This window comes from Triturus cristatus, chromosome 5_1 (assembly GCF_964204655.1).
Source record: "Triturus cristatus chromosome 5_1, aTriCri1.1, whole genome shotgun sequence".
Taxonomy (NCBI): Eukaryota; Metazoa; Chordata; class Amphibia; order Caudata; family Salamandridae; genus Triturus; species Triturus cristatus.
The window spans coordinates 216,256,349-216,281,006 of NC_140587.1; the positions used below are offsets into that span (position 1 = coordinate 216,256,349).

The window sequence follows — 24,658 nt, forward strand, 5'->3', positions numbered from 1 at the left end:
CCTGCAGATTGGGGATGGAAGACCGCATGGAACTTCTGTTTTACACCCAACCCTTTTAAGATGAGTTGGATAACTTCGGCTACGAAGTGGGGGCCATTGTCGCTCCACAAAATTCGACAAAGGCCGTATCGGGGGAAGAATTCCTTCAGCAGTACTTTTGCAGTAGTCATAGCGGTGTTGTCATGGGTCGGGTAGGCTTCCACCCACTTGCTGAAGGCACACACAACGACAAGCACATACTTTAAACCTTGGCACCTTTCTAGCTGGACATAGTCCATTTGTAGGACTTCAAAGGGGTGATTTGGGACCCCAAACCCTCCCCGGGGTACAGCAGTTCCTTTCCCAGGGTTGTGTTGGAGGCATACTAGGCATTGTTGGACCAGACGTTTGGCTGAGTCTGGTATTCTGTCGTTGTGCCAGACTTTGGAGATGAGTTCGATCATGGGGGCAGACCCTATGTGTGCGGGGGAGTGTGCCATGGTCAGCATGGGGATCAAGTATGAGTCGGGTAGCAACCATTTGTTCGAGTCTTTAGTTCGCCAACAACCGTCATCGTCCTTCAATCCCACCCGGGCCCATTCAGTTAATTCGTGTGGTGTGCTGGCTAGTTGGATATCCCTAATCGTTTCCCTAGCATCCTTCCATTTCTCAGTTTGTGACCTGGTCACGTACATGCGGGTCGTGGACCTATTCTCGGCTGTGGTTCGGGCAGTAATGTCAGCTAGTGCATTTCCCTGACCTATAATGTCTGTCACCTTCTTGTGTGCCTGGCATTTGATCACAGCTATCCGTGTGGGGAGGAGGACTGCTTCGGTCAGGGCAGAGACTAGATCTCCATGCAGGATGGGTGTGCCATGAGAAGTCAAGAATCCCCTCTCTTTCCATAAGAGCCCGAAGTGGTGAACTACCCCAAAGGCATACTGACTGTCTGTGTAAATGTTTGCGGTTGTCCCTGCTGCCAGGATGCAGGCTCGTGTGAGGGCAATTAGTTCAGCCGCCTGTGCGGATCGCTGTGTGATGCGGGCTGTCTCAACAACTGTTCGAGCTGTGGTGACTGCATAGGCAGCTGAGGTGGTGCCATCAGGGAGCTTGATGCATGAGCCATCCACCCACAGTTCTCCGTCAGGGTCCGGGAAGGCAGTATCCCGGAGGTCAACCCTACTCTTGGTTTGTTCGTCGGTGAGGGTCACGCAATCATGTATAGGGGATGCATTGGGGTCAGCGTCAGGGAGAGGTAGTAGAGTAGCTGGATTCAGAGTGGTGCATCGTTTCAATGTGATATGGGGTGCAAGCAGAGTCAGTTCATACCCAGTCAGTCGTGCGCTAGTCAGGTGTTGAGTCTTGGTTTGGTTCAGGAGGGTATCAACAGCATGGGGTACCAATACTGTGAGGGGGTTCGAGAGCACGATCCCCTCACTTTGCCGGATAGAGACAGCAGCGGCGGCTACTGCTCGAAGGCAGGCGGGCAAAGCTCTGGCTACGGGGTCAAGAGTGGCAGAGAAGTAGGCACAAGGGCGTTGCTTAGGGCCTATGGACTGGGTTAGGACAGACAACGCACATCCCTCCCTTTCGTGGGTGTAGAGGGAGAAAGGTTTAGTGTAGTCTGGGGTTCCTAGGACTGGGGCCGAGCAGAGGGCGTCTCGTAATTCTTTGAAGGAGGATTGGCATTCGGGTGTCCAGGGGAGGGGGAAGGGGACATCCTTAGCCAGCAGGGAAAGCAGAGGCTTTATGGTAAGACTGAAGTTTGGCAACCACTGTCGACAAAAGGAGGTGAGGCCCACTAGGGATCGTACTTGCTTCTGAGTTTTGGGAACAGGGGTTTCTAGGATGGTTTGAATTCGGTCAGGGGTAAGTTTCCTCCCGTCTTTGGATAGTAGGTGGCCTAGATAAGTTACCTGGGGCTGGCAGAATTGCAATTTCTTTCTGGAGACCTTGTGACCGTTCTCCGCAAGGAAGCGGAGGAGGTGAATGGTGGCTGTGACGGCGAGAGGAGTGGTGTCGGCCGCCAAAAGAATGTCATCAACGTACTGTATCAACACCACTCCATCGGGTAGTTGGACTGCATCCAGTTGCCTCTTGAGGGCTTGGCTGTAAATACTGGGACTCTCAGTGTAGCCTTGGGGTGCCCTGCAGAATCTGTACGAACGGGCTTTTAAAGTGAAGCCGAACAGGTAGCGGCTGTCTGGGTGGATGGGGATGGAAAAGAATGCGTTCTTGAGGTCAATAACAGTAAAGATGGTGGCAGTGGGTGGAATCAGGGTGAGGATGGTGGTGATGTCTGAGACTACGGGGTACTGGGGTATGACTACTTTGTTAACCTCTCGCAAGTCAACAATGAAATGGTAGGCTTTCTCATCCCCCTCGCCTTGCTTCTTTACAATGGGTAGGATAGGGCTGTTGCAAACATTACTGACTACTTCTTCCACCACTCCTGCCTCGACCAGGGACTCGATGATTTCCACCAATGCCTTCTCGCCTTCGGGTGATATCCGATACTGTGGAAGCTTCGGGAGCACTGCGTCCGGTCGGACGGTTATGTGTACCGGGTCGATCACCATGCGCCCTACATCTGAGTCGGTTTTAGCCCATAGATGTGAAGGTAATGTGTCGAGTAGGGACATATCAGCATCGGTTATAGAGAGCATACGCCGTGTGTGACAGGGTCTGGACAGATCTGGGTTATCGTGTAGGATGACTCGAACTCCGTCTGGGGAGCATCTGATAGTGGCTCGAAAATGCTTTAGCAAATCAAGTCCCATAATAGCATCGGGGGTGTTGGAGGAGAGCAGAAAGGTCGTGTCAGTGGTGTTATCTTCTAAGTCAAAGGAGATTGGTGTTGATAAGGGGTTAGTGGAGGGCGTTCCGTCAAAGCCTATTGAGGTTACGTGTGAGCCAGACAAGGGTGCCCTAGGAATCAGTCGTTTAGATAACGCACTACGTGTCGCCCCAGTATCTACCAGGAATGGAGATTTTGTGCCCAAGACCTTAGCGGTAACGTAAGGACCTTGCTGGTCAACACGGAGTTCGACTGGATCCCTCCCTTGTCCCTGGCGGTCCTATGCGAAGTCATGGGTGCTTTCGTAGTCGGACTGCTGATACTGGTTTTGTCGGGGGCGATCAAAGGTGTTTGGTCTGCCTGGCCTGTCGTTGATGGTGTTGTTCGTGTGCCCTCGTCCCTGTCCTCTGTTTCTGGGGTCATATGTTGTGTCTCTGGGGTCCCTATTCTTGTTCATTTCCAGAAGGACCGGGCACTGGGATTTCCAGTGTCCGAACCCTCTACAGAACGCGCATTGATTCCCATCCAAGTCTCTCCGTCCGTTGTAGGGTGCAGGTGTATGGTCTCTAGGGGGTAGCTTTCTAGGGGCGGTTGGTTGGTAATTCTCTTTCGGGGGTTCCCTTCCTATGGTCACCCCTTGCAACTGTGCTATCATTACTCTCTCCTTCAGTTCCTTTTTCTTCTTCTCTGATGCCCTATCGTTCTCGTTTTTCTGATTTTCGTAGTATTGGGCCATCTGGAGAATCGCTGCGGGTTTGGAGGCTGCCCAACTACTCTCGCTGGTCTGTAGCTTCTGGGAAACTTCCTGTGACCGACCCTTTACATAATTCTGGACAAAGAGGTGGTGTCCGGTTGCGGTGGTCATGTCTTGGCCACTGTAATCGGAAAACACAGTCTCGAATCGGGAGAAGTATTCAGACACATCTTCCTGGGGTTTCTGACGGCAAGCCGTCACTATCGACCAGTCTACCTTTCTTTCTGGGATTAGAGTCTTCAGCTTTTGTACAATCTTGTCTGGGAGCTCTAAGATGGCTTTCGGGGGTTTCTGTCCTGGCTCTCGCTGTTTATCTATGGTATCGAGTTGTACCCAGGTATATCCGAACGGCTCAGCGTGGTCAACTTTCCGGATTTGTTTCCACACATCAGCCGGCAGACATAGCCCAAAGAACAAGTCGATATCTGCTAACGTCATTATCGTTGAGCCTAAGGCTGTACCCAATTCCGTGTAGAAGGCAGTCGGGTTCTTTCTTAAGTCGGGTAGAGTCTTTCTAAAAGTCAAAATATCTTGCCGGTCCCACGGCTGATAGACCCAGTTATATACAACCCTTCCCTTCGCATCTGGGTTGTTGATGTCGTCGTGTGTTCCCTGACCCCGTGGGGGGACCCAGTAGGGGGCAGCTTCTTTAATGGGCATCATGGCATCGGCCCTTCCTTCCTGGGGATTAATTGCTATGGGGGTTTCTGTTTTGGTGGTCTGTCCATGTTCTTTAAGGTGTCGGTAGACCTCGAGTGTACGAGTGAAGAGGTTCGTTACATCGCCCTCTCTTTCTTCCCCAATGTCTACCTTCCTATATAGGGCCGCTAAGCCTTCGGGACCTTTATCGTGGTACCTATCCTCATATGCATTCAGGGCGTGATAACAGAGCCGTACGACGAAGTGTCGTCTGCGGCTGTCGGCATACGAGTTATACACGTCTGTTATATACTCCTCACTTTCTTTTCGTTCCACCAGCGTCCCTACTATCTTGTCAATTCCTGCTCGTTCATCCTTAGTTAGTCGATTCATTCTGGTGGACTCTTTCTTTCCTATCTCATGGTCGACTGGCGTTGTGGTTGACGTTGGGTTCGGCACAAGAGGCTCAGCCGGCGCGGAGGCCGTGAGAGCCGAGGCCCTTGTACTGCTTTCGCTCGTGTTCGGGGGTTGTGGGTGTTGTACTATTGATTGGGAGGGTGCATACGGAGGGGGCATGTAAATGATCGGAGGACCTAACAGTAACTCGTCATTCGTTCGCTGCTTGGAGGACAACTCAGGGTAGAGCAAAGAAGGGGTCCTAACAGCGTACTGGCCTGAGGTTTCGGGTTCCTATCTTAGTTTAGTTTCCCTTCTCTCCTTTATGTCCTCTTCTAACTTTCTAGCGGCAAGGTGAGCTGCCTTTCGTAATTCCTTTTCTGCTTTTACTTCTTCCCTCTTTTTCCGTTGCGTTGCTTCTTTGCGCCACATGCCGATACTGTCAAGCATAGTAGGCGTCGTCTTATTGCTACGCAGAGCTATTTCTAGCGCTTCTATCTTATGGTCGTCGAAGGATCCCATCAGTGGCCACTGACTTTCGGGGTCCTTCTTGGTATATTTATGCCACAGCTTGCTATAGGCTACGGCGACTAGTCCATATTTAGTGAACATGTCCTTATTAGGGGTGCCTTCCAGTGGAGCCGGATGGTTCACCTCTAATAAGCGGTCCGGGCAGAACCAACTACCAATCAGTGGGGAGAAGATAGGCATGACGGGTTTCAACGGGGACAAAAGTCAGCACTACCTATCTTTTCACTGCTTGCAAAGACTAGACAGAATATCTCTATTCTTCGTTATTTGTAAGCAGAGAATACCTCCAAAGAACCAATATCGAACAACTAGTGTTCGGACAATCAATCAATCAATCAATGGGGAGATAAAGATAGGCACGACGGGTTTCAACGGGGACAAAAGTCTGCGTTACCTACCCTTCACTATTTGCAAAGACTAGACAGAATATTCCTATTCTACGTTATTTGCAAACAGAGAATATCTCAAAAAGCACTATTCTTCAAAACAATCAATGTTCGGACAATCAATCAATGGGGAGATAAAGATAGGCACGACGGGTTTCAACGGGGACAAAAGTCTGCGTTACCTACCCTTCACTATCTGCAAAGGGAGAGAGAGAGAGTATTTCTACTCCTCCCCGTTTGTAGACAGCGAATATCTCAAAAAAGAACAATCAATGAGCAATACTAGAATTTCCAAAGCTTCAAACAATCAATCAATTATTTCTCAATTTGTCGTGTATCACGACCTTACCCGGACCGCGTGGACAGTTTCTCGTCTTCCGCCTCCAGCGCCCGATCGTCCTCTACTCTCCGTATTTGCCGCGGCACTCCTGATGGTTCCCAGTCAGGACCGTAGATCACTCGAGAGAGAGGTCTGCTCGGAACCAGTGAAGTTCGGATGATCGGCTGCCAGACGAGGGTCTATTGGGCAGGAGCTTTCCCGATCGTTGCAGTCGTTCACTCTGTCGTCGGGACCTCTCCCACTGGATCCACGTGTCGCTGATGGGCCCCACGTTTGGGACGCCAATTGTTAAATGGTAGCGGCAGTTTCAGTCGGTATCCTTTCAAGTATTTGCCCGGCGGTAATCGCCTCTCATACCACTCGATAATTTACCAATAAAAGAGGCAGGCGCCGGAGACTGGAAGGCAGGAAACAAGGTTTTATTCCGTCGGAGCAGAACACATCAGATCAGACAGCAAGGTATCGTCACGAGGTGCTCTAACTGCATCTCTGAGACCTGGTCTCTTATACACTGGTTTATTGCTTTATTATACATAGTACATTCTTGAGATTCCCTTGATGTGCGGGGAAATATCCCCTGAAGCCCCGGCTCAGATCCGATCCCACACATGGTTACAGTAGAGGTTCCCACCCTACCCGCAGTGGGAGATGGCTATCGCGCAGCAGGGAATTCCGCTAATTCCCGGGGGTGTGTGCAACCGGCCGGGTCTCAGGGGGTAGGGGCTTTGATTCTACTGTAATCCCTTTGATGTGGGGTGTTTCCCTTACAGTAGGGGCAATAAACTGCATCCGCAGGGCTAGGTGATGGCCTGGGACCAGTTCAGACAATGGGGCGCAGAGGAAGGGGGTTATCAAAGGAGAGGCATGACCATGTATGGGTTGTCAGTCGGAAGTGGTTCCGTAGCAGGGTCGCGCAGAAGGAGAGGGTTTATGGCCTGTATGAGAGAGCGGGGGTGGCCGGCGCGCGGGGGATGCTCGCAGCGCCGGGGGAAAGCGCTGGCGATCGAGAGTGAGCGGGGAGAGAGAGTGGGGTGCCTAAAACGGCGGCCGTGCATTTGCTATGCGTGGCGCTGGGGAGAGGCAAGATGGCGCAGATAATGTTCAGTTTGCACGCTAAATTTCCACACTTAAATAAATAGCAGATCCTGCAAAATGCGGCAGCAAGACTTGACAGGCACCCCCAAGTTTCATTACAGGTGCAGCCAAAGCATGGATTGCCCTCCCCTGGAGTTTGAGGCACTCCACTGACCACCTCGCATTCAGGAAGGAACTTAAAACTTGGCTTTTTAACTTATAGCTTCCTCCAGCTACATTTCCTGTGCTACCCTTTCTCGGTAGAGTTGAGCTATCAGCGCCAGGACGCCCCCGGGTAACTGCGCGCTCTATAAATATAATTAACATAACATTTCTGCCAGACTTGTCCCCACTTGCAGCCTTTTTCTTGTTACAGGTTTCTCCATTGACTTTACCATGTAGCGCTCGAGGCTACCATCTCGACTAAAACCTCTGCACCCGGACACACCAGGGCAGGGAAAACTCAACTGCTGGTGGTTCTATGAACCTTTGCCCCTATCCACCTTAAGTCTAAGAGATCAACCCGAACAACAGTTGGCAAGCATACCTATCCAGTGTATGTTTCTCCTGTAGGATAATATGACGGCGTTCAAGGCTCATGCCTCAAATCTGTCACCTTTTTCTATTGTACTGTTTTGCAGTAAAAACGATAACTCCAGAAGTACTTACCTGATTTCAATGATCTTGGTGTCTACTTCAATATAAAAATCCATTATTTTTCTAAATTGGTCTTTAATTTTATTTTGAATGTCTCATTTTCTAACTGTGTGGACAACAAATGCTCAACACTCCCGTCTGATGAGCCTCAAGCTGCTCGACCACACTACCACAAAATAGAGCACTTTGGGATTGTTAAAACAAGCCCCTGTAAACCAGTAAGGGTCGCCTTGACTTTCTGCACAGTGTACCTAATTTTGGTACACTACATAATAAAGCCGGCTTCCTACATACCATATATGTTGGCTCGATTCTGATTATACTTGGATCAAACGTTTAGTCTATTAAATAAAAAATGGGTTTTTGTATAGCAGAAATGTTGAACTCTGATATTTGAAGGTGCTCTTATACGTGGCAGCTGGTTTCCTTGTCCTTAGTGCCAGCCTGTCTGCTTAGACAATTGAGTAGCTCCTTTCCCAAATGTTGCCTTTTTGTCCTTTCATAGGCGGCTTCTCCTTTAAAGCTCACTGTTGGAAGCTGGCTCTTGATAATCATCACTAGTTGGTTATACCGTTAACAGAATCCAGGGATTCCTGAAAAGTGTACGGGGCTCAATGTAAAATCCAAAGTGCTCTTAGCGGTAGTGTGGGCAAGCAGCCATAGGCCTAACACAGAGGAGTGTAAGGCATTTAGTGCACAACAGTGATCAATAATGGGCACGCGACTCAAGAAGAAGATCCAGACCAATTTTAGAAAATTGTTTGTACTTTATTTTAAGTTAAAGATCTTCGAAATAAGGTAAGTCTGTTTTTTTTTTTTTTTGTTTGTTTTTTTAGTAAGACTTTTTAATTAAAAATACTTTTCACTTTGAAAAATCGACACTTATAAACTTTTCACCACAGTTCAATGTTATCTTATGGGGTAAACAATATTGTGGTTAAACAGGTAAGTAAGGCACTTACAATCCCAGTCTTCGGAACCAAATTCAGCAAGGGCCAAGGGTCAGGTGAGTACCAAAACTGCACCAGCAAAGGCACGGGCAGCCAGGTGCAGAGGTCAAAATCAGAGTTCGGCCTAATGCTTTTCAATAGAAATGTTGGCAGGGGGGTGGCTGGAGCCTCTCTGCTTGAGTTGAGTGAATCGGTTGCAGGGACCAGGCTTTGGGGGAGAGCACCAGCACGGGCGGTGGGAGAGCAGCACCAAACATATACCACTAGCGGCACAGAGGCGGGCGTGTGCAATTTCGACGTTGGGTGCCCAATGCTTTTAATGCGGATTCTTCTATCGGCAAAGAGGCTGAGGGTGTGGCACTGTATGGTTGCAATAAGAAGACCAACAACAGCAGAGGTACGTAGTTGTAGAAGGTCGAAGATGCACCTTTGGTTCAGTTCACCAAGGCCCAGGGGCTTCTGGTGCAGGGGTGCCTTTGGAGGTAGTAGTCTTCTTAACTGAGCCTGTCGCGGTCTGAGGAAACCACCTAAATGCTAGATTTAGGGGTGTTTTAGGGGAGTAGCAGGTAGGGTCATTGGGCACCTTACCTTGGATGACTACACCGTCTATTATGCCACTCTCCTGTGGGAAGGGGGGTGGGCATAGACCTAGCCCTAATTGTAGGAGTCTCCCTATCTTCAAGATGGTGGGGACTGAATGATGTGTTCATCTCGCCTCCAATTCTTCTAAGTTTTTCCGCTGGTTTTTCCGCCCAAAGTAGGGGTTTGAACCAGGGGCTGCCATCTGCTGCTAGCAGCATAGGCTGGAGGTCGCATTACAAAGGTGGCAGGCCTTTGAAGCCTCCCTCCTTTAGCCCATCTTGGGGGAGGAGGCATGACACCTCTGCCCAGGATGTCCATTTTTTCTGATCCTAGAGAGCAGGGGCTCTTTACCCTGGGGATCCAGAAACATGTCTGGTGGTGGTTGGCTGCCTACAGCCGGTCAGAGACCGCACTAGGGTTGGTAGTTTTAAGGGGGCACCTTTGAGGTGCCCTCTGGGCACATGGTACAATAAATCTCACACTGGCATCAGTGTGGATTTATTGAAAGGAATAGTTTGGTAACAAGCACTCCTGTGTTCAGTGAAGCCATAATGGTACTGTGAAACTCGAAAAGTTTCCAGCCCATGTACTCTTAATGGCTTCCCTGGCACTTACAATATTAAGGAATGGACCCTAATATTTTAGGAGCATATCTGCTCCTGCAGATATGCCTTCGCCTGTGGTATAGTGCTCCCTGCTTTGGGGCTGTGAGGCCTGCTAGAGGGGTGACTTACCCATGCCTTCAGGCAGTGCTGGTTGGCGTGACACCCATGCATTTGTCGTTTTCTCTCTCACAGAGAAACGCAAGCTGCAAGGGCAGTGGTATGGACCCAGTGAGGAGGGTCCCAGGGGACCCTCTTTAGCTCCCAGGCCCTAGGTACCCAGGGCACCATTTACTAGGGGCTTACAGGGAGTAGAAGTACCAATTGGGGATTTGTTGTTAGGGAAGAAGCACTTGTGGCACTACAATTGAAAGCACATCAAAACCAGGCAAAAGGTTGGGGCTAACCATGCAAATAGAGGCACTTTCTCACACTCACCTTTTGGATCAACGCTCAAGTGGCTTCATGCAGGAGGGAGATAACCTCTTTCCTGTGCAGGCTTTTATTGTCTCTTCCTGGAAGTCGTTAGCCTGTGTCCCCAGGAAAGAAGAAAGCTGTCTGGGGGCAGGCTCCTTGTGTAACCGTTAAGGACACAAGCCTAAAGCTAACAAAATGGAAACTTTGTTAAAGTTGCACACCACAATGTATTACACTACTTTCAACTAGACTATCTAGTTGGCCTCAGTGTAACAAGTTGTTTGATACCTTGGAGTATCAACTTTGTTTGCACTGATAAGGAGTTAGCGCAGCTGAGGAGTCAGCGTGTAACCCAATTCTCAATAATAGGGCGATCAAGTCTTCCCACAGTAAAAACAACAGTTTTGTGTTTTTACTGCCAGGACATGTAAAATGTATGTTCTGCCCATGAAATATGCTGCACTCTGCCTTAGAGCTCATTAGACCTATCTTAGGGGTGACTTAAACATATTGCCCGGGGAGGCTTGTCTTTGCCGTTTCTTTAAATGGCAAAGTCGAAATAGCAGTTCAAAATTGCTCTTGTAGTCTGTGGTGACGGACTGGGAGATAGGTTTTACCTTGGTCACATTCCTTGGTCACATTCAGGGTGGCACAATCTGTGCTGCAGTCCCTGGGGCGACTCTAACCTACATGCCCTTGGCACCCTAGTTACCATATAATAGGGGCTTACAAGTAGGTTAGCCTATTCTAATTTAGAATGAGCCAATTGACATGCACGTTTTGGGGTCAGGTCACTCGCACTTGAGTCAAAACCAGCAGCTTTAATCCAAAAACGTGGGGGTGACCATACAAAAAGAGGCATTTCCTTACAAACATGACCTTTGGGCCAGAGTAGGTGGCACTGCTCTGTGCTATTAGCAGTTCTACACACATTCAGCACTATCGACCCATCTCAGTTTTCCTTATATATGGTATTGCTTTTGATTAATAAGCAAAACATAAACAAAAATAGAAAGGAAGACACAACCCATCAGTATCAATACACACCAATACCAGACACCCAGCCCTCCCTACTTATCCAGATCCAAAGACATTTAGAGTATCCCCTTTGCATTTATCTATGTCTGTCAAAACCACCACCTCCCTTATCCTTCATCTCTTCCCTAGTGCAATGCATTTTGTCATATAAGTCCTTCTATATGTGTTCTATTTCAAGATTCAAGGCGATGTATTGTTTGGTGGATCTGTCAGTTTCATTAACATTTCAGCCCAATCCACTAGGTCCTCTGTCAGTTTATCATCTCCTCTAGTATTCTTGAAATGCGGTTCATCAGCTACATCCCATCCAAGTAGACCTTTCCTCCAGGTTTCCTAACTGCCTATCTCTTTAATTCATATTAACTTTGTTGTGTTTTGAAACCAACAAGAACATTGTACCAAGACCTATACGAGATGAAATACAAAATTATCCAATCAGGATGTCATATACATAAGTATGTAACTTGAAAATGATCCTGCATTCACTTATATTATCCCTATGCCCACAATTAAGGGGACAAGCCATGTTGCCTAAAACATCACTCTGAAGATGAATCTTGTAAGTTAAAAAATAATAAGCTGGTGTCTTTAATCATATTAGCTCAAGTCTGGTTGAACCAGCAATTTGATAATTTATACAATCTTGTAAACCAAGGTTTATTGAACACTTGGTATAATGCTTCGGAGGGGATCAAGTGAATGGAATATTGGATTTCAACACAGTCAAGTTCTGTGTATTGAGGTTCCGGGAGTTATGATGTGGTAACATCACCCGCATGGTTTGTGTGAAGGCCAATTTGAACCATTCATTTTCAATGCATTGAGATTGCGGTTAAATTTAGGATGCCACTGCTGAACTTAAGAAGGGGATATTCCAGGGAATCTGTATTAAACCTCAGATCATACAGCAACCACGCACTTCATGCAGTTGCCGAATGACACGCATCATGCTCAGTGAAGACAAAAAAGTTTCTTATTCAGATAGGGGACTCATTGGGTGGTTTTAAAAATGGTAATTTAGAGACTAGATTCAGTATTCACACAGTAGAGGTGAATACAAGGAAAGCAAGCTGATTTGGTAATATGCAGAGCCACTATCCCTCTTTGGGGATAGTTAAATGCCTCTAATGAGGTGATGGGACTGCAGAGTTGTTTAATTTTGTACTCAGTGGGTTTGAGATAATTAACTATTAAAGTGTCTTCTTTGTTTTTAATGTAACTTTATTACTGATTATATATTTCTAACATGTACATGATTGTCACTTGTCTTACAGTTTTGAGGCCCAGTTAACAGCTTAACAGTAGCACGCTTAGAGAGTATAATAACTGGTATGTGTTGGAATAATCTTAAAGATTAGAGCTGCAGATGAACAGCTCCGCCACACATGGTAGTCGAGTTCCTCAATTTAACCTATAGCCTCCTAAAGTTATGTAAAAAAAAATCCTGCTAGGTGTATACTGTACGTTACCAAAGCTGTGAAGAAGGTTGGGAAGTAACATTTTTACCATGGATATCCTGCTCTCCATAGAAAGTGGGAACCTTATTCACCTGTCTACCTTAACATTAAATGCTGCTTATACTCTAGGCAAATTATTTCTCAGATTAGCAGCTTCCGAATGAACCTTTTAAGTGCTGCTTAAGAATAGTCATGATTCTGAGTGAAAGCCTTCTCAGCATCAGTGGTTAACCCAACTGTTTAGGAGCCCCAGATATCTGAAGTTATAAAGTCATACTTTCTTCTCAAATTACCATGCATCTTTGTACCAAAAATAAACTGTGCCCCTCTGTTGCCCTTGTGAGCTTGGGAGTAAGTGTCTCTGCTTAGTACCTGCAAAACCCGGTGCCCTGACTATCCAGACACAGAACTCAAATCCACTGTAGCCACCTTGGTGGTCTCTATTAAAGAGGTGTGTATCCTTGTATTATCGACCCCAGTGTGGTGAAATTCACCATTTGTTTCAATATACATCGCGTTAGAATTGTCCTTATAAATGCTAAATTGATTTTCCAATTACCATCATTCAATAGGTTTTGTTACTTCTGTGTACCCAGGCTCTCTTCATTCCTTATAAATAATGCCAGACCCTTCCTCATCTGATTTCCTACTGCCTGCTTTCTGGCCATTGGGTTCTGCACTATCGCTATCATCTCAATTGTCCTCTGATTTACGCTATTGTTTGAAATAATGAGTCACTCACAGGACTCCTTATGATTACAAGTTCTTCTCAGGCATGAGATAGCTGCTTTCATGCACACAGTGATGCACATTTGCATCAGATATGCCTTAAATGTTTTCCTAATAATAATGTGCCGTGTTTCTAGTGAAACCGTTTTCCAAAGCAACACAATTTTGTTCCCATCATTCAGTTTGTGAAAACACGATGTTGAGATAGTGTTTCCAGTCTTATCCTACCTATGTGGAAGTACCTCTCTGCTAGACCATGATGCAGGAAGGAGTGCGGATGTTTAACTTCACTGTAGCTTAAACAAATCTTGCTACCAAAAAATGAGCTGTTCTTGTCAAGTCATGGACTCGAGTGTAAGATGCAGTTCATTTCTCATCAGGTTGACCCTGACTCCCTGCATCACGCCCCTTATAACGTTTCATACTTGCACAACCTGAGTCACCCCTTTGAATAGTTGTGTTCTCAAGGTGTCGTATGATATTATGATCACTCCAAATTGTTCACATGTTCTATTGAATCATGACCATACAGAAATACTAACTTGTAAATTTAAAAGTAATAGTTTGTATAAACTAGGGTAATCAAAGTTAGCTCTAAGTATTAATCAGAAATTGTATTATTGATTTGCCCTTTGACAGTACTGCATCCGCCCCCTGCTTCATTCATTGCACTTCAGCACCTTGAAGCACTGGGTTTCTATGTCATTGTCCTCACTGCTCTGGAGCCTGAGGTGGAAGCTGAAGCACATGGCCAAAATCCCTCATCTTATGATAGCAAAGGTTTTCTTTAATCCTGTTGACATATAGTTATCTTTTTGTGCTTCACAATATATACAGCCCATGTACTTTCAAGATGAAGCATCTAATCTGTTTTCATCCTTTAAAAGGGCTTATGTGTTGGTTTATTGATGGTGGAAAACCTGACACTCAAGTCCCCAAAGCTTCAGTGCTCTAGAATGTATGTAGTGTTAAGCAAAAATGTTGGTTGTGTCCTTTATGCTGACCCTTTCCAATTAATGCACATCTTTCAGGTCTTTTACAGAACAATTGAGAAAGATTTCGCGAGATGCTGGAATGCCCATCCAGGGCCAACCTTGTTTCTGTAAATATGCACAGGGAGCAGATAGCGTGGAACCCATGTTCAGACATCTAAAGAATACATATTCTGGTCTACAGCTGGTGGTTGTGATTCTTCCTGGGAAAACGCCTGTTTATGGTCAGTTTACATTGAAAATCTCTTGGTGTTACATGAGTGATATTTGTGTAGGAAGTGTTGTCAAATTATTGATTGCATCAATTTGAACCGTGATTGTTTAAGAAGATTTTATCAAACATCACACAATAGTTTGTGTAATCTCCAACGGGGCCAATGATCTAGAAACATGCTAATTTTTAAGCCAATTCGTTCCACTTGCATTCAGTCATTGTATCTTACACTATCTAATAAGATTTGTAATCCTCCTCTCCTAGAAGTAATCTGTTTCTCTTTCTTTTCTGAAGCCTTTAATTGAATGGTAAAGCTACTCATTCTAATTTTAAAAAGGTATGTCCGTTACATTGTGCACTGTATTTTTACTAGCTCTACTACAAGTACAGCTATTAACTTTTTGTTCCAATTCCTCTCTTCCTAAATGAACTATTTGAGATGCACTTATGTTCGAAAAACTTCCGAGTTTGTAGTGTGCCTATCCAATGTAACCTGCGTACACAGTCTTCACAGATGAGAAAGCCATCAGTCCGCTAGAGAGAAAGACACACTGCCATCTCTCAGTGTACACAATGGGCAGAAAGATTGCTGCTTGTAGGAGTCGGGCAACTGGAGCAAGTTGCCGCTACCGGTGATGGGATGCTTTAGTCATTTGATGAAATATTTTGTTTCACAAGACATACAGTCATCTCATGCAGTCCGATAGGCTGGAGGTAAAAAAGGTTTTTATGTTAGTTCCCCCACCTGCAACCCACGCCAGTCAGCGTGAAGTCTTGTAATGGCTTTAAAAGCCTTTCAATGGTAGTTTTGTAAGCCCAGTAGCATGCATGCAAGCACACATCCTGTTATTACGTCCTTAAGTATTCTTTCGTCTTTAATTTTTGTATATATACTTGGCAGTGGGGACTGACCTATTTTTCCTGAAAATCTTTTGCTCTTTTAGCACTTATTTCTCTTCTTTTTTGGGTAACTAATTCTTCAATGCTCCTGTTTTAAGCCATGTTATTGTGCCGCTAGCTCCAGCAGCTACCCCTCGCAAGCTCATAATTTCTGATTAATACTTCTACTTGCAGATTCCTCACCTGTTGAATATCCCTGGGCTGGATCCAGTCTGGTGCCTGGGGATATTCATTAGGTGAGGGATCTGCAGGTACATAGAGAACTGCATGTCCTTTAGTTAAGAGGTGAGTGCAATGGCTCAAACAGGACATTGTCCTGAGCAACCTTACTGTCCATTGAGGTCGTGAGGCACCCTGTTCCGCTCCTGTACTACCACGTGCATAACACTCATAGGCTGTATGGTAGGTGTGCAAATAACCTCAGGATGGTGAAGGTAACCCAGTTAAGCAGGCAGTTTTTAGGTCTCGCGCCTAGCGATGCAGTGCGCAGCAAGAGTCCTTTTGTCTGGGGTTCCGAAACGGTCCCTGGAATTGTACACGCTCGTGCATGTGTTTTTACTTTGGTGGCCTGCTATTGGCCTTTGCCTGCATGTTTGTTTTTAAGATAGCACACAATAGGCCAAAGGCGAGCGCATTGCTCCGCCCATGGCCTATTGGTGTCTATTACGCGCATTCCTGCCATATGGTTTCAATTATCGTGCCCAGACACGGGCGCGATAATTGAAACCATATGGCGTGCTGTGACGCGCGCACCATTCGCGGGCTTCTTTGTTTTTGAAGCGATAGTGAAAGCGATCGCTTTCCCTGCCGCTTGCTTCTGCCTTCTCGTTTGGTGTTAGTTATTAAACCCTACTGCTCCCCGATACCAGCTCAAGGTTTTAGTCTGTTACAAGATCCATAGACCCTGGTCGTATTTAGAGCTCCCGAGTTTCCCAGGTTCACGCAGTGAATGGCTCATTGTGTTTTTCTTTGCGTTCTGGAGCTTGTAGTCCAGTTTACGCAATTATTAAATCAGACCTACAAGTCCTGGAATGCAAAGCAAAAACATGACGAGTATGAACTAGGCACGTATTGCCCTGGAAACCTTGAGCGCGGTGGTAGCTGCATCCCTTTCATGGACCACCCAGGTGCAATTTGTCACTTTGGAGGAGGATTGTAAACCTTTGTCTGTTCAGAGGTCAGAGGTAGGTTACACTGTACACACTACTTCGAGTGCAACTCAAGTCAGACAAGGCTCTCGCTTTTGTGAAACTAGCTCACTCAGGATTTGGTTTTAATTTGTTATTTGCAGGCATGCGTTCAAATGGGGATAAACAGGAATGCGAGACCCAGAATGCAACGGAAAACATGGACTAACGGGCAACCTAAAAGAAAAATGGCGAACACATTTCGGGTTTTGTTTGTTTCAAGTGAGACTAAGTAACCCACCTCCTTCCATTCTGGTACTTGTAGTACGGGATTTGTAAAAGGAAATGCAGGCTATGTGACCAAAAAGCTGAGGTCACCAAGCACTAGTCTATTTTATCCCTTCTTCCAATTGAGTTCGATATGTCCCTTAATAGACATGGCACGATGTATTTTACATTGCAGTTTCTCTGGTCTAATTGGTCTGAGTTAAACACGATTAAAGATCACCATTTGACCACTCTGCAAAACCGGTTTCTAATTATTTTCTTTACGGGCTTATTTTTGCTTCATCTCGAGTACACAGACAGAGCACAACCCCCAGCAACAACATGCTGCTAAACGCTACAAACAGACACAACATTGTTTATCTCGAAGGCTTTTCAGAAGACAATTTTATGCAAACGTTTTATTTTTTCCCCTTATCCTGCATCTCACACACAAAAGCATCCATCCTTAACCTTAACAAATTCTTCTTAATGATTATATAAATCTGAAGGGAAAGCGCTATTGCTAATTCTCAAGGAAGACGGCGCTCTTGATAAGTTTCTTGGGCTATTGCTCTTCCCGTAGCTACTTCCACATTAGCAGAGAGTTGCAGCTGCAGAGTTTGGGCAGCTAATGTGTTCGTTTGGTCTGCTGAGGTGTTGGTTTCGGGGATTGGGAGCTCACATCAAAGCGGCAAGTTACAGGAGTGACGCCAACCCTCACCCCTCGGGGAGGGACGGACAATGCTGCCACCCGCCTTCAGCCGCCAGGTTCGACAATGGCCGATGGGCTGTCCGCATTTACATGTTAATCCAGACAAGTATCTGGCGGGCCGCTTTGAAATGCCCAATTTGTCTAGGACTGCCTGTGAAGTATGCCTCTTTTATCAGACGCAGGAGATTCATGGCTCTGTTTTTTCACGGCTATTAGCTGCGAGTTAGCTTTAATGCGGATACATTTTAATTGTATTAAGCTATTGGCATTGCTAAATAATGCAACACCAATAGCTCAAACTTTAATAATGCATTGTAAATGCTTGTTCTTCTGGTACCCAACACAGTGGCCTGTGGGAAGTAGCCCTTCAACTGTTTCAGTGTTGCTTTGTACTATATGATTGAGTCTCACTACACGTCTAGTTACTGATGGCCTGAGGTGGTATAGCACAATGGGAAAAAGCTAAGCGCTTTCTCTGTGTGATGCTACAGACTCCTTCCATTAAAATGGCTCTTTTCTGTCACCTTTAACACATCTAGTCGGTCTGCTCTGATTTGATCAAAGGGTTGCACCAGAGAGTAGAGGTTAACTTTTATTTTGACTCATTGCTTTCATGCATTCAATTCTAGCTGCTCTCTCGGATAAGCTTTGTGAAATTGAGGAGCAAAGAATTGGGTAATAGTACAACAATTGCAGTCTTAAGCTCAGGCAAGACTTTGCATGCGGAAAAAGATACATTTTATAGTATGTTTTTGTAAACGATTTAAGTATTTTTTCCAGGACGGAGGGGTTTGCTTTTTATCAGTACTTCCTTAGTTTCCAGTAATGTGAAAACTGCCTCTTGCAGTGTGCTACAAATCGGATTGATAACCCTGGAAACGAGTGGTAGCCTCATCTTCTGCCCACTTTGAAATAGCCCAGGACCACTAGTTCATCCTGTATAGAGTGACACAGTGAACCATAATTTTGTTAAGCCAATTAAAAAAAAACAAAAAAATAATAAATCGAACTGCATTTTTTGGGGTAGTGAAGGACAAAACCTAACATACGTTTTTTCAAATGGTGAAGTGAAAAAAAACAAAGGTATCAACTCTTTCGAAATTTCTGCATGTTGAGTTTTTATTGGTTAATCCTCCTTGTAGATCAGCATAACGACGCCACCCGTTTTTTCTCTTAAGTACCGTATAATAGCTTGGTCCCCGATATACTAATCCCATTTGCCAATACTGCTTCTTGTTGTCGAAAGAGTATATTGATATGGGGTCATGTTAACCTTATCTTTTTCCTATTAGCACCTAAATTCTCAGAAAACTCAGGCATTAAGTGACAGAAACTGATCCCTCATTCTTTCATCCCAGAATGACCCCAATACTCCGTTAGTTTTTTATATTATGGTGGTGGAGAAAAGGCTAGTTCTCATCCCTGTGCGTATTCTCAGAGGCTGTTCCTTAAGGGAAATCAGTTAATGCACTTATATACATCTTGTGCAAGAAAATAATATCTCCTAGCTTTCGTGACTGAAAGGTTTCGGTTTTATTAAGGGCACAGGGGCAAGCATTCTGCTTTTATTTTCTTTATTGAACTCATTTAAGCCTTCATTGTGAAACCCATACATTACAACAATACTTTTCAAAACCCATGAGGCTTCATGAAATATTACTGCAAGTCAGATGCCCTAACTGTCAGATACGAAATAGGCACTATCCTCGCCCTTGTGCTCCAAACCCAGTCACATTCCTGAAGTATTGTAATCTCTGCTCTTCCTTTGTAAATCATATTTCACATCAGCAATCTGACAATTTTCCATAACAGGCATATCTCAACAAGGAATGGGAATGAGAGCGAAATGTATTTCAACACCGCAAACAGAGCAGTGTACTTTAATGATAATTCCTCTTAACTTTTGAGTGGATAATCTTTACCAATATGTTATTAATGGAACATTCAGTTGTGAAATTGTACACTTACACAACTTGCTGTGAGTATTCTGATTGTTTGTAGTGTGTTCACACTCATCATAGCAGTAGCTCAAATTGGTTTATAATAAAATCTTTTGAAAACAAATTCACGTGGCCTTTATGCTGACTTAATGTCTATTCTAACTCGTGTAAAAATAGCCTGTGTTTAGCACCAAACCTCTCAGTATGTCTACCAGCTTCCTTCATAATCTTTCTGATCCAGTAGCCTAGAGTTGGAGCAAACACTGGAGCAAAAGGCTTCTTACAGAACCTTGGTAGACTGATTAGAGAAGTTGTAGCTGGTTCTAATAACACTGGAAACTATACTTAGGAATTTGAGTGGCATCACTGGGCTCAACTCCACATGCAGTCTGCGGATCTCTGCTGCCACCCTCCAAATTATAATGAATAGGGAGAATTGTGTGGTGGAGATTGCCTGTTGAAGTTCAAAGGGTTTCTGGATCTGGTTTCAAACTGAAAACCAGCATTGGCAAAGCAAATATGTCATGACTATGCAAGAGATATTGGCTTTGTGTGAGAAAGTGGCTCTGTATATACTGTTCCTTAATAGGTACCGGGTGTACAGAGTCCACAGTCCCCCAGGGTTTGACAGAGGTTAAAGTTAGATATATCTTTACTCTCTAAAGTGGTAGCTTGGTCGAGCAGTAAGGCAGTATCAGAGGACAGTGTTTATAATGCATTTGTTGTACACACTCAGTCAGCAAATGGGCTCACACACTCAATAACTGAACTCCAGGCCAATGGTTTATATATAAAAAATATATGCTTGTTTTATTTTAGAACCAACACTTTGATTTAAAATATACTTTCTCAGGATGAGATGTTTCATATAAATGCTTTTGCAATATGCAATAGACTTTTGTAAACAGTTACAAGTGGTTGCAGTAGGCAACTCTATTTTTAAACACAACAATGCATTGAGCTCAATGGTAAATTCAAGTTATTTGCAACAGATTACTTTTTAGATTACTTTTGGAATTCCAGGACTGGATCCTAGATTCAGTCCTGGGTCAGTACTCCGAATCAAGTGATGAAAGTCGACTTAATTACTGTAATGATTTTTAAACAATATTTAGCTATTTCAAAAGTTGACAGAAAATATTTCAAGGAAAACAGTCATGATTCCCTATGGAAGAAAATTCAGGTTACAGGTACAGTAGTATAAGTTTTATTCGATATAAAAATATCATAAAAGCAATACATTTCCAAATATACACATTATTTACATAAATAAAAATAATTAAAAAGTCATTAAATCGTCATCTGGCACAGCTTATATAATACATTATCCACAACAAGTTAAAATTCATAATTCGATTGTTGTTTTTAAAAGAACCTTAAAAAAAGAAACTAAATCTAGAATGTATAAACTAGAACCCTGTAAAAGGAAGGGACCCCAGCCTCAGGCCTTAGCTAAGTGGGTGCTGGTCGCCATCGGTGTCTGCACTAGTTAGGCAAAGAGGCTTCCTGGCCAGTAACTTGCTTCTAATTAGCCAGGCTGCTCCCAAAAATTTGGCCACCCCACATATCAGGGTAAGGGAAGAGGTATCAGTGCAAAGGATACGGAGAGCATTACGATGGCACATTGGGCCCAATAGTTTGCAGACCGGTTTAAGCCACCTCTTTCTAGGGAGCCTATATGCCGGGCAAGCAAACAAGAGGTGTGCCGTCGACTCATTGTGATAGGCACAGCCCGGGCAGGGTAAAGGTGTCATAGTTGGCCCTTTCCAACGTGTAACAAAGCTGTTAGTCGGCAGCATCCCGAATCTCAGCTTCATATATAATGCCCTGTGACTAGGGATCTGGATGAAGTCCAAATAGGGTTCCAATGAGCAAGTGTGTTTATGTTGGAAGAAGTCCTCCGCCAGTTTCCCCAGTCTAGGATTTTGAATGACCTGTGACTGAACCCATTCCCAATACAATTTTTTTATAACCTGTTTTGTAGGTGGGGTCTGGGAGCGCCAGGCCTCGTTTAGACCGATGGCGGTTAGAAGTTTTCGGAGGTCTGTTAGCCATTTTATCTTACTCCCCGAGTCCGCTGCAACAAGTTCGTCAAAAGCTGCAGCATAATGGGAGAGTTCGGCAGTCCTTTTTATACGGGCCCAAAACAAAAGGGGACGCAGCCGTACTATGTCTTGGAATGAGTGTCTCCCTAAGTCAAAAAATAGGGGCTTCAGGGGCGTCGAGGAAGGTAAGGAAAGCATATCTCTCATAAACTTGTTTTCCGCCAAAACAAGATCGCTCACGTTCTGAAAACCCCAGAGCTCAGACCCATACAGGGCTGAAGAGAGTGCTTTGCCGGCATAGACCGCAAGAACAGGGGCCACAGGCCTACACCCAGCAAGGCGCTGCTCTCTCAGGATAGCGCCGGATGACCTCTTGTGATTTAAGAGCATCTTGGCGAGGTGGGGGCCCCAATTCATGTCTTTAGCAAGAGAAATTCCCAAATAGTCAAAACCCTCCACATTGTCCAACGGGACAGCATCTAGGGTGAAATGGTTTCTGAAGCGTTTGGACGGATTAATGCACATGGTCTTGGTTTTGGAGGTATTAACTGTCAGGCCATGTGAATCACAAAAAGTGGCAAAGTTGTTCAGGAGTTTCTGTAGCCCCCCCTGGGGATTTTGAGATCAAGAGAGTATCGTCTGCGAACAGGAGAGTCGGGATCTTCTCCCCGGCCAGTGATGGCGCATCAGCCGGGTCCTGGCGTAAAAAATCAACCACCCCGTTGATGTAAAAAGAGAACAGGGTGGGTGCCAGAACGTATCCCTGTCGGACCCCCCTGTTAACAGGGATTCTCTCAGTCAGGTACAGTATGTTCTCGTTACTTTTGTAATTCAGTACTGGGACCTTTATCCAAAACAGGTAAGTAATTACGTTTTCAGATATTATACGATTTTTGAAGAATATTTAAAGATTGCAGAAATCGACACTTAGAAGAAATTTCACAGGAAAACAGTCAATGGTTTCCTATGGAAGAAAATTGAGTTAAGGGTAAGTACAGTTGTAAGTATTTTTCAGAGTCAGTGCTGGGCACCAAGATCCAGCACTGGGAGCTCACCTAAGAGCAGGTGAGTAATTTCGTTTTCGTTACTTGGCTGATTTTTGGTGAATATTTTAAGATTTGAAAAGTCCACACTTAGAAGAAATTTCAGGAAAAGCCAGTCAATGTTACCCTATGAGGAAAATAGAGTTTGCGGTTTAAGGGTAAGTACTCGACTGGCAGCGTTGAGGTTCTGGGCATAGACTCAGGGGTCCCCCAGGGTCAGGTAGGTACAGTTGGGCGGCTGGGTGCAGAGTGCTTTTGAGCCTTCGGGCGCTCAATTGATTTTAATGGGAAATCTTCGGTTTAGAAAAAGACTGCAAGCTCGGGGAAGAGGACTCTTCAGGTGCCACCACCACTTCGAGAGGTAAGTTTGAGGATATGTAGGTACCCTGGGTTTGCGGGTCGGGGGCCGTGGGGCGCCGCGTGCCGGGGTGCCTTTTGGTGTCGGGAAATCTTACCCTCTGTTGATCGCGGTTGGGGGGGCACCTTGTTCTGAGGCTGCAGGCTTCTTCAGGAGTGTCGAGGGAGGTCCTTGGGTGCCGGACTCGGGGTCACAGTCGCCGTGGGGTCGTCCTCAGGGTCTTTGTTCACTCCGGCACTGGCCAGGCTTGGCTGGTGCAGAGTGTGCTGGGTTCGCGGTTCCGGGCTGCTGCCAGGGATTAGAGATAGGTTGTGAGTAGAGCCTCTACTCATGGGAGTCCCAGGGGCTTAGAGCTAAAAGGTAGCCAGGTCCTCCGGGGTTAGTGGGGTTGCTGGCCACAAGAGATGCCGGGTAGGAGCAGGTTCGAGGGTCGACAGGCCGGTAGGGCTGGGGCCAAAGCAGTTGGTGTCTTCCTCTTTTCAGCAGCTGCAGAGCAGGTCTTCTTTCTTCTTTTTCTTTGTAGTTTTGAATCTGGAATCTGTGGAAGGAAGGTTCAGGGTGCCCCTAAATACTAGATTTAGGGGCGTTACAGGTAGGTGAAGGGCAGGGACCAATGGGTCCCTGTCCTGGGGTGGGTACACCCCCTATCCTGCCTCTCTCCTGTGGGAGGGGGACAGTAGCCTAGTCCTGATAGGGTAGGGCTCCCCAGCTTCAAGATGGCGAGAGCCCGGAGATGTGCTTCACCTCGCCTCCCCCACCTGAGGGGTGGGGTTGGCAGGCTGGCACATCCCCTGTCCTTATTTGGGGTTTCCGGCCAAAGCTTCCTGCCAGAGTGGGGGGTTGCAGGGGCCTGGGGAAACTCACAGAGGCGGCATGCCTTTGAAGCTTCCCCCTGCCCATCCTGGGGGAGGAGATTTAGCACCTCACCCAGGATGTGCATTGTTGCAGGCCCAGGAGAGCAGGGGCTCTCCTACCCAGGGGTCCAGCAACATGTCTGCTGGGTGGCAGCCTCAGAGCAGACGTGGATTGTAGGTTAGGTTTAAGGGGGCACCTCTAAGATGCCCTCTGGGGTGCTGGGTACATTAAATCCCACACTGGCATCAGTGTGGGTTTAATGTGCTGAGAAGTTTGATACCAAACTTCTCAGTCTTTAGTGTTGCCATTATGGTACTGTGGAGCTCGTGTTTGACGAGCTCTCAGCACCATGTACTCTTAAATGGCAGCACTGCACTTACAGTGCTCAGGAATGGACCTGGGCACTGTAGGGGCACAGGGCTCCTGCTCCTGTGCCCACACCATTGGCATAAGGCACCCAGCTAGAGAGGTGACTGATGTATGCCATGGCAGTGTAGGTGATGGGCATGGCACACAGGGAACCCTGCCCAATCAGGACTAGGCGAGTGGCAGGATAGGGGGTGTTCCTCATATCCCGAATCCGAAACAAGCAAGAAGATCAAGAAACAAGAAGACCTGCAGTGCAGCTGCTAACAAGAGGAAGACACCAACTGATTTGGCCCCAGCTCTCCTGGCCTGTCGACCCTCGAACCTGCTCCTGCTAAACCCCGGCATCTCCAGTGGTCAGCAACCTCAAAAACCCCGGAGGACCTGACTGCCTTGTAACTCTAAAAAGACTGGGACTCCCACGAGCAGTGGTCCTGCTCAACAACAAGCAACAACCCCTGGCACCAGCCAGGAACCGTGAACCCTGCACACTCTGCACCCGCCAAGCCTG

The 24,658-nt window shown here is 46.0% G+C and overlaps 1 protein-coding gene across 4 annotated transcripts in view; it reads left to right on the top strand.

Moving 5' to 3' along the window:
* Window positions 1-24,658, top strand: part of AGO2 (argonaute RISC catalytic component 2) — a 524,350-nt gene that overhangs the window by 274,601 nt on the left and 225,091 nt on the right. For all 4 annotated transcript variants that reach the window (XM_085604853.1, XM_085604855.1, XM_085604857.1 and 1 more), the window contains exon 12: window positions 14,360-14,544. In XM_085604853.1, coding sequence (XP_085460979.1) covers window positions 14,360-14,544 — 185 coding nt within the window. The remainder of the gene's footprint in view (window positions 1-14,359; window positions 14,545-24,658) is intronic.